Below are 15,068 nucleotides of genomic sequence, written 5' to 3'. Positions count from 1 at the left end.
CGCTTAAGCAGACGACTACAGAGAATAATGCAGATGCCACCACAGTGCCACTCCAAAGCGCCTTAGTCTCCTCAAGCAGGTGAAGATGACTTTGACCTTTATGGAAATAAAGAAATAAAACAAAAAGTTATAAACACTATATAAAACTTTCAATGTATGGCTATGCATGCACAGGTAGTTACTGGCTCCACATTCACAACTTAAAACAGTGATCAAATGCACATTAATGCATCAATGCACATGAGATCATATGAAGATGATTTTTTCTTTTGTTTAATAAAGCATAATTTCTGATAGCTTTTCTCCAGGTGTTTCTGCGTAAACACTGTCAGCATCCACAGGTCATAGTTCGTGTTTTATTGGTGGGCGGGGCTTCGTGCAGCCTGGCAGAGGAGTCAATGAAAACACCTGCGTGAGATCCAGTGACGAGGAAGAGGACACAACAAGGTGAACAGCAGCTCAGCTGAAACATGAGGACACCTTTAACAGCCTCTCTGTTTGTATTTCTAGGATTAATGCAGCAGATCAACATGTCGGTAAGTCATTTTCACTGTTTTTTTGTTTTTATAACAATGTAGACGTTACGTCAATCTCCAGACCTGCTTCACTCACCTTTCTCACTTCCTCAAGTTATTACGAAATGTCAACATATCTTTATCTTTACGAGTTTATTGTTCCCTGGAGCCTGTGTCCTGTCCATTATTTGAAACCTAATCAGTTTTGGGTCGGTTACCTGAAATTAATTTACAGTAATCGAGTGTGTTCATGTGCACATTTGCTCCCTCGTATCTGTTTTTAGTTTATTAAGAGCCACTTATCTGCTCCCGCAGAGATTATCTTCCCTCCTGCAGTTGTAGATATTTAGTTGTAGATATTTTATCCAGATAATGGAAGATATTTTTAATTCAAGTCTTTCTGCAGATGATTTTTTTTCACTTCCTGTTTTGTGGCTTTGACACCTCTTGCTGAAATCACATCGTGGGTTTGAGACTTTTAGTAGAAATGATATAATTAGAGCAGAAAACGACTTCTTTATCCATTTTATGGATATTTGATAGTTCCACCATTAGATATCTGCATTATAGCCCTGCTGGTGTGTTGTATTCAAAGTAGAAACACCAAAATATAAAATATACTCCATTACAAGTAAAAATCCTGCATTTAATATGAGAAAAGTAGATAAATTAGTATTACCATTTACTTAGTATCAAGGTACAAGTGCTTGTTATGCATAATGACCCTGTTACCACCATGTTCCTATATATATATACACTATATTACTTTGCAACATTACAGTGTGAAAATAAATCTTAAAACACAGTCGTATTATCAGGAAAAAAGTACCTAAATTATCCAAAGTAATCAATATGCATGAACGCCCATGCACTGTATTGTATTATTGAATGGTTCTGATGCATTCACTTTAATGTGGCTTATAGAGGTACAACTATTTAATACTGTTGGAAAGATAATCTACAACATGTTTGAAAGTCAAATCAAAGTATTGAGTAGCATAAAATAAAAATATAAGTACTTTAAGATTGCACTTATATAGTACTTATAGTAGTACTTAGTTTTCCACCAGCTGAAAATCTGGGTGCATCTGCTGAATCCAGGTGAATTAAAATCTAAATTACCCATCAAGTATATTTTTTTTATTGATGTGGTGTCTTCAAATCATTTATTTTGCCACTTGTCACTTTACTGTCAGTGCTCAATTTTCATATATTTAAATAGTATGTCTATTTATAGAGTACATTCATACCTCTTTATACAGTGATACTTCTCTAATACTTGTACATCCTTGACACAACAACCTTACATTTATAGTGTATAGTACACATTTTTAACATATTCTGTTTTGTTTTTTGTTTTTTTATATTACTCCAGTTTTTCCACTTTAAATTTGATTGTGTATTTTATTTCTAGTATTTTTATCCTTTTATGTCTTGTGCTGTTATCGCAACTAGTGCTCTCATGCTGAGCTGAGCTGTTTTTCTCCAACACATTGTACTGTTCACCCCGTGTTAACCTACATGTGACAAAACAAACCTGAAACTTGAACTTGAAACTTCACCTCTGTGTAAACTGCGGGTGGAAACACATCCAAACACTAGAAGGAACAAACCAACAAGAGACATTTCTCACAAAAAGAAGAAACTTTATAACATTATAGTTAATAATAAGCTTCACATCCTCCTGCACAAAACATTTTATTGCCGCACCTGTTAAATCTAGAACTTAAAGCTAATGCTTTAGTCAATTAGGGTCATTTGCAAGTTAAACACAGCTGTTCTTTATGCTTTAGGAAAGTGTGCACAACTAGCACACACAGCATGTATGCAACAAGATACTATCCCTAATCTAAAGACGCAATGCACAATGCACATTTTATCTTCTTGGAAAGATTGTTCAGTATGACTCCAGATTGTTTTATATGTGCAGAGCCTTCATGTTTTTCAAATGTTTTAATTCCTCCACCTCTCTGTAGCCAATCTTTAGAGCGTATTCACCCTCTGTGCCCATCAAGCTCGTGAATATAGTTTTCAAACTGAATGCTTTATGAAGTCCAGATGACCAACAAAAGCTTTTTTTGTCTTTTACTGCTGTGTCAAATGGGTGAAGATACATTTCCATTTAATCCAGGCTAAATTCTTTACTCATTGTACTTTATTGTTGATAACAATGTGCATCATTATGGGTTTGTCAGAGATTGTGTTACTTCAGTGGAACTTTGCACCCAATTCATTTCTTTATTGCCCTCTTAAGGAAGGTACCTTTAACAAATAAACTTTGCTTCACCTCTTGTCTGTTTTCGTATGTCTGATAATAAGACAGGAAATATTATTGTGATGCTGAAAATCAGCAGTGGTCTGCATCTTTGAATATCCTCACCCCATTTTTTTTCTCCATTCAATTAGTTTTCTGCCCTTCCTAAAGACTTGGAGGGATCAGGAGACCTCCAGGAAATTTCTGGTTCAGGTTCAGGGGATTTGTCAGAACAAGGTAATGCTGAGTACCACGAACCAAGCATGATTATCATCCACTTAACATTGTATCTGTTGCTTGTGTCATACAGAATATCTTTTGTACTCTCCATTTGTGATCTCACCAGATGAAACGAACACCAAGGATCGCCCAGACATCAACGATGTCCGAGTATTTGCAGAAAACGCAGGAGGTGGAACCAAGAATACTTTCCACGTACGGCATTGCACATGACTAATTTATATGAGCCTCACCATTTCTTTGCCTTTATAATGTGGATGTCAGAGCAGGAAATAAAGTTATGCAGCTGTTCCTTCTTTTGTCTTCAGGATTCTTCAGTCATCACCTTTGACGAAACACAGTGGCCTGTAATGGACGTTGGATCAGGATATGGTGTCATGGCAAACAGCAAGAGTCTGTTGGAGAGAAAAGAAATCTTTGCCGGTACTTAATTAACTACTGAATTTGCCAGAGTGAGACAATGAATTTGTGTTTAATAATTTGTGTTTATGTCTGCAGGTGTTATTGCAGGAGGAGTAACAGGAGCAATACTCGCTGCTTCACTGGCAACAATATTAATCTACAAATGGCAGAAGAAAGATGATGAAGGATACATTCTGGGCCAGCAGAGGGCTTCAGTTGAAGATTATCATCGACCCAGCAGGGAAGAAGTTGTTTAATTAACCAAACCAATGTTTGTTTTCATTTTGCCAGTTGTTAATTGTTCATTTTTGTACCTTGGGAGCTTCAGGAAATTTATACTTTCCTCATATTTTTCAGAGGGAGGGTAGGGGCATCAGGAAAAACAGTTATTCTCACAATTTTTTTGCTGCTTTTCATTCATAATTTATTTATATTTTAAATAAAAAATGAAGAATTAATTTTATTTAACAACTATTCCGTTGCCTATATTTTACAATGCTGATTTAGATCTCTCCTCAGGACAGTGTGAGTGTACAGAAATGTCATACATGAAGAAGTCGATAACCCTTTTTCATGGAAGACATTTTTGTACCAGGCACAGGTGTAGATAACAAAATGAATGATGGCTGAATACCATTTTGCTTTATGGTCCTTTTATATTGCTACATGCTTGGCTCTGTGTCACACTGTCCTAGTTTACCTAGACCTTTGAATAGGACAGAGATAAAGCTGCATGCACGACTAATGACCTCAGCATTTTCTAAAATCCTAGACAGTCCTGCATTTTGAACCAAGGTGATTTGATCCTCTCTGTTAAGTAGGGAAACCTCAGTGTTATCCCCCATTTTAGTTAGCAAAATAATTAATGTAACGTGAATAAATAAATTGAATGAAAACTCAACTGAGGCTGTATATTAAATGTAAATAATGATTACTGATGATGATTAGCTGCTACAATTTTAAATGTAATCTCATCTAAATGTGTGCAGTTTTTGTATTGCGTAATTGTTAATAAATGATCTTTACACCCATTTTAATCCTCAGTGTATTATGTTATATGAGCATATATCCATTCATCCATTTTCTGTAATCGCTTATCCCCATCACTCTCACAGCGGGGCTGGAGCCTATCTCAGCTGACTTTGGGCGAGAGGCGTGAGAAGCTCTGGACAAGTCACATAGAGACAAACAACCATTCACACTCACATTTACAACTACAGGTAGAGTCACCAATTTGTGTATCCAGTATCTGTACAGGGCCCACATGCGAACATGCATGCTCCAGGAAACCTTGCTCTGAGGCAGCACCGTATCGCCATCCAGATGATAACATACATATGACAATAAGACGATATGGACTGCGATAACTCACATGTATATTCATGAAACCTGCATTCCACTTAGAGGTTGTGCTATTGTGTGTGCTCACAGTCACTGTTACTGGGACACATAATGCAGCTGAGTATTGGAGTGCTTGTTTCAGGAACTGTTCTGACATCACATGGCTGATTTAACTGTTGATGAGAGTGATGGCACGAGGAAATAGTTTATCAGTCATCGCAGATGCATTCACACAGGATGTGCCCCACGGCACTAATGAGCTCACTCTTTGAGGATTGTGTATTGTTTAGTAGGTAATTGCTTGAAGATAAGATAGACAAATGATCCCACAGTGGGGAAAATCACTTGTCACAGCAGCATACACAAGATGTAATAAATATACAGAGGAAGCACTCCTCTTCTTACATGGTGGGAGTAGCAGTCTGCTGATTAAGCTGTCAGCTGTTTAAGACCTCCGCAGTCTTACGCAGGGGGTGAGAGGAGTTGTTCATGATGGATGTCATCTTTGCTAACATCCTCCGCAGCTGCTCTACCAACTGAGTTAAACGCCGCCCTGACAGTAATTATTTTGAGCTAACTTGATTATGTACAATGTTATTTTAAATGCAACATGGCCCCTCTGTGAGAAGAGGCTACAAGATTGGGTAAGCCATGTAAGTGTTCTCTTATAATTTGCTTTGCGTTGCAGTAATGGTGGTACATTATTAAATAAACTAATTTGCAAATAATTCAATTACCCCTCACCCCCTGCATTGTGGGGGGCGAAACAACCAGCTCTTTCAGCAACAGATCGCTACTCCCACCATGTAAGAAGGAGCTCGACCACAGGTCCTTCATTCCAACAGCTGACAGACTCTTTAAAGGTCAACTGTGTAAGATTCAGGAGTTTCTACTGGCAGGAATGGAATACAATATTCATTATTGGATTGTTGAACTGACATTTTTATACAGTAGCCCAAAACAGACAATCCAAACACTGATCTAGATATGCACTAGCCAGAGTTTTTCCTATATACTTGGAGGGAGAGGACAAACTTAACTGCTAGGTGACATTAAATCCTACACACATCTTACTATTACATCCCATCATAATATTATTATTTGTATCATGGTCACTTTCTTTGCAATATTTCTTACACTATGGTCACTTTACATTACAATACTCTTTTATATATCATGCCACTTTTATCCTCAGTACTTGTCTGTTTTGAAGGTTGATGTGTTTATTGTGTAGGTTATATATATATATATTTTGCCTTTTCTACTTTTTTCTAATACTGTAGTGTATGCTACACTTTCCTCTGCTGCTGTGACAAGTACATTTCCCCGTGGTGGGATGAATAAAGTATATCTAATCTAATCTAATCACTTTTATCCTCAGTACTTTTCTGTTTTGAAGGTTGATTGTTTTTCGTGTTTATTGTGTCGGTTATAGATATTTCTGTCTGTTTAATTTCTGTCTGTTTATTGTGAGTTTTTTTTTTTTCTTTTCTGCTTTTTTTTGTATGCTACACTTTCCTCTGCTGCTGTAACAAGTAAATTTCCCCGTGGTGGGATGAATAAAGTATAATCTAATTTAATAAACTTCTTCGCGTCTATTGGTTCTGAGCCCTGTCACTCAAAGAACAGGCCCCGCCCCTTCCTCTCCGTCAGAGCGTTTGTTTTTATCCGCGGCGTCGCGCAGGTCAGTCGGGGGAAGCGGTGGGCGTTCCTCCGGGTTCGTGTTCGTTCGCTGTTGATGCTGAGAAGATTTTCCTCTCCTTACCACGACCAGCTTTTTCCCGATGTTTCTTCCTACGCTTGTGGAGGACATGCATCATTTTAAACCCAGTCGAGACAGACTGTACACCACCAGGTGTTGCGGATGTTGCCACGTCCGGACGGGGACCATCATCCTGGGGACTTGGTACATGGTACGTAAAATGGTTGATGTGGGCGGTGTTAGCGGGCTAATGCTAACTAGCGCTGCTGTGTTTAATGTGTTAAGTTCGCTTAAGTTATATAATAAATGTCAGTCAGACAGCGGAGGCTGCTTTTGTGTCAGATTGTGATTAACGGCTCGGTTTGTTTTTAAAAAAAAAACGTCCGTTAAACTGCCGAGTTAACGGACGTTAGCGCGAGCTAACCAACGTTCGGTTGCTAACGGCTGTCAACAACTCACAGTCCAGCCAGACTATGAAGGAATTCACAGCGACGTTATTTTGATATAAAACTCATATGTTGTGTAAGACTAATTATATTTATCGCTGTTAAATAGTCAAACTTTAATGTAATCTAACTGTTGTAGAGACGCCAGCTGTCTCTGCCCTCTGTGCACGTCGCATCATCTGAACTAATCCGCTTTGGTTGCATCATATCTTCCTCATTTTGCTTTTTTTAAAATCCGTTAGTTTGTTTTGCCAGCTGGCATTATTTGACACATATAAAAACGAGAGCATGTTGTGTTTCCATGGTGATTCAAATCTAATAAATAAAACCAGTGATTTCTGGATTTATCTATCTTTAAACTATGTAAACAAAAGTGCTGATGTTAAAGCAGCCAGAGTTACATTTTGCTCATTTCTGTGAATATCTATTCTTTTTTTTTCTTCTTGTTTATATTTGTTATATTTAAGACTTTACTGTTAAAACAGTTCAAAGGAAAATAAATACAAAGTTTTTAGGAGCAAACAAAGAATCCAGCACACTTTAATTTATTTACAATGTATCAGTCCATACTTCAAGTCAAGAGTTGTTGTTTTTTTTATTGTCATTTCAAATATATATACACATAGCACAATAAAACAGGACAGTATTTCACAGAGGACCATGGTGCTACATAAAACATACAACAGACAGACAGAGCATAACAGACTTGGAGGTGTATCAGAAATCAGAAATACTTTAATAATCCCAGGGGGAAATTATTTTTTGTTACAATACTCCAGTAAACAAACAACGTATGTAAACAACTAACCATCGATTAAGAACAAATATATATAAACCTATAATATAATATATATATTAAAGGTATATAAAAGATCACATCTACAGTTAAATAATGTGCAACAACTTCAAAAAGTGATTGACCATATTGGTGTCAGTGTATGTACGTATAGATATGACCCTAGTGGAGTGGGTGTATACAGTACAGAGGTAGATATTGAATAAAGAATCAGTAGCAGCGGAGATAAAAATGTGCAATGTGCTGATTGTTCTTTAACAGTCTGGTCGCCTGTGTAAAGAAACTCTTTCCCGTCCTGTGACATTATTATCCTTTAAACAGTGCGACCTTCGTCCAGAAGACAGAAGAGTGTACTAACTGATGAATGTCTGAGGACAAAAGGAAATAGATAAATTAGTGAGTACAAGTGATGAACTGTGGGGTGTTTGCTTCCCAGACAAGAGTTTTTGATCCTGCACACTTGTCACAAAGACTTTATGGTGTGCCAGAACATTTTTGAAATTGAGACCTAGAACATGATTGCTGAAAGTTAATACCAGTTTTAATTATGGTACCTGGTGGTCAGGCAGGTGAGGCTGCTTCTCCATAAGCTCGTCTACCCGTGCTGGCACAGAGATGTACAGGTGACGAGTGTTTTTACACTCTTGAACCTTTTCGATGAGGATTAAATGTTAGTTTCACCTAAATGATCAGGACTGACTCTCACGTTTTCCCAACTCTCCCCTCCTTGAAGCTGCTCTCTCAGCACAAGACATTTCTGCACTTTAACCGTCTTCTTGTGTGTTCATTGAACATAGATAATATGTTGACGTTGGTTTTCAAACTTTAAATATTTAGCTTTGTTAAAAGCATTCTTGGTTGACTTTCATCTCAAAAGCTAGTTCGTCATTGAAAGAATCATCTCACTAAACAGTTTTTCATAGAACATGATACTTTAGTTCACGCCATCATGTGTCATTTTTTGTCTTGTGCAATGTGTTTTTCAATGACACATTGTATCACGCGGATTCAGTCTCTCTGTGCCGATCATCGATGCTCGAAAGCTGGAGGGCCCCTGAATGGTTCCTCTTCACGACTGCATTCCCGCACGATGATAAAGCAACCTCGACAGAAAGCGGTGATAAACGGTTCGCTGTAATCTTGCCCATCTCATCCATGATTCAGCAGTTTGATACTTGCTGACATCGACGGCTGAGAAATTCAAGAACCTAGGAATACAAAATATTTAAATCATGTGCCAGAGTCATATTTTAAACGCCTCCTTTCTTGTCCTCCTTCCTCCCCTCAGGTTGTCAACCTGTTGATGGGCATCCTGCTGACCGTAGCCGTGACCCACCCAGAGAACGTGCCCACTATTGACTTGCAGTATGAGGTCATCGACCATTACTTTGCCTCAGACAGGATGTCCGGTAAGCGGTGAAATCTACATAAGAAATACCATAAAAGGGCCCGCAGACTGCGTTATAAAAACAGAAAGAAATGTTGAGTTTATCAAGCATTTACATATCAAACACATTTTTAATTCCACTGTATTCAGGCGAAGATAGTTTGCCTGAGGAAACCTCGCTGAATAAATATTCTCTGCATTGGACTGAATGTAAAGCTGCTTTTTTTTCTCTGCTGTTAGGCTGAGGTTGCGTTTGTGATTCATCTTCCAACAGGGAGCAACTCCCCAGTGACAGCAAAAGAAAACAACTCATGAGGACAACAGAACACCGCCTAGCTGTGTATAAGTTTACCGCAAATGTTGTTATTGTTGTCGTGTCACCAGTAGTGCTCCTTTTAGTTTTTTTCTCGAGGATCTCGAAGTGTTTGTGTTCACACTCGCCAGGGCACTGGCAGAATGAGCAGAGTGCCTTTTTCTTTCTAGCTGGTGGTTGTTTTGTCAGTCGGCTTGGTGAAGGCTTCCTCATTTTTCTGAAACTGTGACTCATCGGGAGAGGAGGTGAAGCAGCCGCCGTGGGTTGACCTTCCCTCAGCAGGCTGCTGCAGCATGCAGGAGGACGGTGGAGGTCGTCCACAGCCCGCAGAGGCGACATTGGCATATTAGCGCAGCTTCATCAGGCGGCACTGATTTTTTTATTCCACATGTAACTGATCAGGAGAACGTGAAAACGCTCTTTGACGTTTAGTTTGGACGACTCCTAACATTTGTTTCTCCTCTTCTTTATCTTGCGACAGTAAACTGTTGATTCAGACAAAACAGTGACTGAAAAAACACTGAGTTTTAATTTATTTGAGAAAATAATTCGATTTAATTGAGAGGAAAAAAGCAGTGGAAATCGTACGACTCGCTATTTTTGGACACACTATAAAACAGCATTTCTTTGACACATCTGATCCTGCCAGAGATCTTGAATCTCCCCGTCTATCGATCGTCTGGGGCTTTCCAAATGAAAGATATTTGCTTGCATACCTTACATTTTTTTTCAAGCACGCGCCTTACCCGAAACAATGCTCTGCCACTATACTCCTCCATCGTCTCAGGCACAAAACTTTGTCTTCATTCTGGCTTCATTCGTCACTGCATCCTGATATAAAAGGGCCTCTTTAAAGACTTTGGATTGATTCTGCAGGGTGTTTTTTCTACTCTCAAATGTTTTTAACAGCAAAAGCTTGGAAACTGACTTGAGTCTAGACACCCAGTTATAAGCCAAAAACTAAATAATACAGGTACAAGATGACTCAATTACAGAAAATCTCGCCTGACAAAGAAGTCCATGGTTTGAAGACAATAAAACTAAACTGTAGCATAACAGCTCTTCTTCTTTATTCATAACAAAATGAATACCTTATCTGAGCTTAAGCCTGTGTGAGTTTTGTTTTCAGTAGCCTAAAGACGAGCTCGAGACAGTCTGACAGTTTTCATATTGTGACGTACAAGTCGTTCTGCTTGAGCTACTGAATAACCAAAGAAATGCGGTTGCTACACTAGCTCTCTCACAGGCGTCGTCTCTCCCAGTGCAACAGGCAGAGGAGTTTGAGGAAGTGAGCGTCTGAGTGATGGAAAGAAAAGAGGATATGAAAGGGAGGCCTTTTAATTATCCCAGACCGAGTTTCACTGTGTGTTTACACACACTACCCAGCCGAGAGAGAGAGGCTTAATGCTCCCCAGAGCTGGCCTTTTTTTTTTGAGTGAGCTGCAAAGAGACGGCTCGCTTACACTGTATGCAAATCACTGCTGCTTCAAAGAGAACATGCAAATATACATTCATCCACGCTCACTGATGTGTACATCACGACGAAAGCTCAACTTGAAACTGTAATAAAACTTTCCCCTTCGCCTTTTCTCTCGTACAGAGAACGCCTGCGTTGGATTTGCCATCTCTCTGCTGATGCTCACTATCAGTGCCATGATGGTGTACGGAGCGATCACCGTAAGTGTCGGCATGCGCTTTATTTAAAGCACCGTCATGGTTTCTTATGCAAATGTGTAATCCCCGAATGTTCAAGCATCGCTTTCAAGTTGTATAATAATAGCACCAGAGCTAAGACGTAACAGGAAATACCAAAGCACCCTCCCCTGTGTTTTATCACTGCAGTACATTTTAGCTGGATGATCAAAAGAATCCTGATCAAGTGGGAGGTTAGCACACATACTTTGTTCTCACTGCCCGTCGTCTTTACCTCACAGGCCCGCCCGGTGGCTTCAGGACTGACAGGTTTGATGGCATTTTGACGTGGCCCTATTAAGCTGCTAGTCCGGATGACTGCACAGTTAAACTATGACACACGTCTGCAGGCTGTGCAGGAGTTATGCTTTAGCTGTGCAAGTACATGCTCCCAGACAACTGTAGTAGATTTTCCAATACAGTGTGGTGGTGCAGAGCTGCTGTTAGCACTGTAGTGTCCCAGAAACACCCTGAATGTTTGAGCCACAATCATGATGTACCGAGGATACTTTGCTACATAATGTAAGAAAGGAAAGTGAAGTAGATTTTTGTCAAGGCCGTTCCAAACAGTGCTTTTGCTAGAGAAAAACACCCAGAATGCCTTTTAGAGAGTCTTGTTAAAGGACCACTTTGCTGCTTTTCAGCCAGTCTCTACCGATTACAGTGTTAGAGTTGAAACGTCAGCACTCCCTGTCTCTGTAGGCAGGCTCTTTTCATTTACCACAAACCACATCTGATGATGTGTCACAGCCTGAGCAGTAGGAAAAATCTCTTCAATCTCTAATTAGACATTTAAACCAGGACACAAAGGTTTGAGTTTAAAACTTGGAGCACTTTATCTTTGACTCTAAAACCATTCAAGTGTTTGTGGTTGCTGCTCAGGCTGAATACAGCCGCAAAGAAAGTTTAATCTAAGTGCGTGGAGATGACGTTGAAAAAAGGCAACATGGTCCTTTTACACAGTGATCTCACTTAAGATCTGTTCATAACATGATTTTCAAATGTTTTCCTCAGCACCGTGACGGCTGGCTCATCCCGTTTTTCTGCTACCAGCTGTTTGACTTTGCCCTGAGCTGCTTGGTGGCCATCAGTTCTCTCACCTACCTACCAAGGATCAAGGACTACCTGGACCAGCTGGTCAGTGCCGACAGTCTACAGTCTGATCCTGTTGACGTTATGAATCGAGCACGCTACCGCTCCCATATTTGTTTTTACCACAGAGGATCGTCACAGTGCAGATATTATAACTGTGCCTCATTTTTACCAAGAATTATGTCAAGGATTGAAGTTTTTCTGGTTTTAAGGTAGATTTGACATCTGTACACATGAACAATTTGTTGTTTTGATCAATAAGAGGACACTGTTTACATTTTAGAGTCGGAGAATCAAGTCTCAGTGTAATTAGGTAAACAGAAACTATTCTGTTTGTACAGCGTTGTAATTTGAACAATCGGATTTTCAAAATCAAGTACAAATACTTAAAGATTACTTTAATATTTAATATTTAAAATAAATGTAAAACACCCCTTTCATAACATCTTGGTCACATGAAAACTCCACGTTCCACCCATTACTTTTTATATCAGTCACATGTTTCATTGATGTCGCTGTGAGTTGAATATGTATGAATGAATGTGAATGTTTTATTGATCATCCGCCGTCGTTCTTTCTTCCCCTTCGTCAGCCGGATTTCCCGTACAAGGACAACCTGCTGTCTCTGGACTCCAGCTGCCTGCTGCTCTTTGTGCTGGTCTTCTTTGCGTTCCTCATCATCCTCAAGGTGAAATCATTGGTTATTCAGCGAAAATCTGCTTTATTCAGTGGGTTGGTTCATGTATTTAATGCCCCCCCAATGCACACTAGTATATAAATAAATGTAATATGATAAGATGAGAACATTTATGTAAATCTTTTCTCTGGATTGGAAAAATAGACTTTGTGGAGTTTCAGGATTAAAAGTGTTTACTGACTGTCACAACTGGATTTAAACCTTTAAACACTCCAGTCTTATCTTCGCTTTTCAGGCTTACTTGATCAACTGTGTGTGGAACTGCTACAAGTACATCAACAACAGGAACATGCCAGAGATCGCCGTCTACCCTGCCTTTGAGACCCCTCCCCAGGTACACAAGCTGTCACACAAACACACTTTGACACTGTCAGCTGCAGCAGTAATGTGTAATGTTGAAGTTAAGCCAGCAGGTGGCATCTCGTCCACACACTGACGGCCTGAAAAGCCAAAAGAAGGCACAAGACATCACAAAGATCTCTCTGAAGAGTTTGTTGCAGCTAAATTAGAAAGAATTGTAATGCAGATATAAAGTTTCTTTTTTGTTCTGTTTTCCTGATCCAAGGGCCCATACTCGAGTCCCTTTGTGCTGAAATATTAATGAATATTTTTATTTCTAATTAATCTGACTGAAGTTATTTTGGCAATCAATAGATTCATTGTTTGGTGTATAAAATATCAGAAAATTGTGAAAAAGTTTCCCAAAGCCCAAGTTGACATATTTAAATTATTAGACGTTCAGTTTACTATCATAAAAGACATTTTGTGCTTATTTAAAATGTTATTTTGGGCTTTGATAGCTGTGGAGAGGGAATGACATACACATGTTTTTGCTTTTGAATGTGCTTTGACAGTGAAGTGTAGAGTTCCCGCTTAAAATAAAGTGTGTAGCTGAAATGATTAATCGGTCAAACTATTATTATGATTATTCAGTATTTAAAAAGCCAAAATAGTAAAAACTTTCTTAAAATATGAATATTTGCTGGCATTGTTTTCTCTTCTGTGATAGACTAAACATGTTTTGGTTTTTCAGCAGAAAATATATTTAAATATATTTTGTAGACAAACTAATTAAACATCAGATTAATCAGTAGTGAAAGTAATCGTCAGTAGCAGCATATTCTCTTACGATCTGTGTGCATCTAGATTTCTGTGATCAGAAACATTGTTCATGTAACAGCTGGTTTTCTGTACAATGACCCTCCGTGTGTTTGTCTCTTTCTCCTTTAGTACATCCTGCCAACTTACGAGATGGCAATGAAGATGCCAGAGAAGGAGCCGCCTCCTCCTTACATGCCCGCTTAAGCACCAGCCCTGTTGCCAAAACACACATTACACATGCACACACACACACTACCATATGCATTCCTACCTTCCCTCACTCACCGTTTCTGAACACCTTTACCCCTCTCGCTTCCTCCCACCCTGCCTTCTAACCTACTGTGTATGTGTAAGGCCACTGAAAATGTTTTGTTCAGCCCTGTTGTCTGTATTTCTATGAAGTGTCTATAGAGCTGGAGGTGTGAGAGGAGAACGATGGGAGACCTGAATGAATGAATGTGATGTTTGAAAAGCAACAGAAGCTACCAGCCCCCCCACCCCGTCGCACCACCAACACCACCCCTGGCCTTTTTTTATGTCTTAGTAAAAAGGGATACATGTGAATATTAAATAGCTTGAAATGCTTTCATCGCTCCAGCACCATCCTATCTATAGATTGATATATGAAGTGTAAAAAGAAAAACTATTACGACAATCCACTTATTATAGCTCTTATTGTTGAATTGTGTTACTTTCCCGCCCCTAATTATTAAGATCTAGACTATTCCTGCTCAGTCTTGGATGGAGTCTGTAGCACTTTTGTCTGTTATTTATTTAGCTTTGCCGTGGTTCAGTTCACCACCACCACCCCCTGACATTTTCATCACTTCCTGCTGCCCTGATGTGTTAGCAAAGCTAGTGAATAGTGTTCCAGCTGAGACGGGTGGAGAGAGACTGCAGAGGGCACTGGTGATGAATCATATTCTCTGCTTCTTTCTCTCCTGACATCTGGAGCAAACAGCTGGTCTTGTGAACATTAGTAGTTGCATGCTTATCAACAAGCCCCCCCCCTGCCCCTCCCATTACTTTACTAGTAATATGATTTTATCCTAGTGGAAAAATTTGACTTCAATAAACGTTTCAGAACATT

General features: G+C 39.3%; 2 protein-coding genes across 2 annotated transcripts; both read left to right on the top strand.

The window, feature by feature from the left end:
* The first annotated feature begins 381 nt into the window (after positions 1-381).
* On the top strand, positions 382-4,448 carry LOC104926781 (syndecan-3). Its single transcript, XM_019266463.2, has 5 exons — positions 382-536; positions 2,922-3,006; positions 3,116-3,204; positions 3,318-3,432; positions 3,508-4,448. The coding sequence occupies exons 1-5, from the start codon at positions 471-473 to the stop codon at positions 3,666-3,668; spliced, it is 516 nt and encodes a 171-aa protein (XP_019122008.2). The 5' UTR covers positions 382-470; the 3' UTR covers positions 3,669-4,448.
* Positions 4,449-6,404: 1,956 nt separating this feature from the next.
* laptm4a (lysosomal protein transmembrane 4 alpha) lies at positions 6,405-15,068 on the top strand. The gene is made up of 7 exons (XM_010740689.3): positions 6,405-6,665; positions 8,985-9,105; positions 10,997-11,073; positions 12,103-12,225; positions 12,773-12,868; positions 13,113-13,211; positions 14,108-15,068. The coding sequence occupies exons 1-7, from the start codon at positions 6,537-6,539 to the stop codon at positions 14,180-14,182; spliced, it is 720 nt and encodes a 239-aa protein (XP_010738991.1). The 5' UTR covers positions 6,405-6,536; the 3' UTR covers positions 14,183-15,068.

The sequence above is a fragment of the Larimichthys crocea genome, chromosome XI (assembly GCF_000972845.2).
Source record: "Larimichthys crocea isolate SSNF chromosome XI, L_crocea_2.0, whole genome shotgun sequence".
In the NCBI taxonomy this organism is placed as follows: Eukaryota; Metazoa; Chordata; class Actinopteri; family Sciaenidae; genus Larimichthys; species Larimichthys crocea.
This window is presented reverse-complemented; position numbering and strand designations above follow the sequence as displayed.

Coding starts and splice junctions, on each gene's coding strand:
- LOC104926781 (XM_019266463.2), top strand. CDS start 471: ATGAGGACACCTTTAACAGCCTCTCTGTTTGTATTTCTAGGATTAATG. Junction 3,007..3,115: donor AGGGGATTTGTCAGAACAAG/GTAATGCTGAGT, acceptor TGATCTCACCAG/ATGAAACGAACACCAAGGAT. Junction 3,205..3,317: donor GAACCAAGAATACTTTCCAC/GTACGGCATTGC, acceptor TTTTGTCTTCAG/GATTCTTCAGTCATCACCTT.
- laptm4a (XM_010740689.3), top strand. CDS start 6,537: ATGTTTCTTCCTACGCTTGTGGAGGACATGCATCATTTTAAACCCAGT. Junction 9,106..10,996: donor TGCCTCAGACAGGATGTCCG/GTAAGCGGTGAA, acceptor TCTCTCGTACAG/AGAACGCCTGCGTTGGATTT. Junction 13,212..14,107: donor CCTTTGAGACCCCTCCCCAG/GTACACAAGCTG, acceptor TTTCTCCTTTAG/TACATCCTGCCAACTTACGA.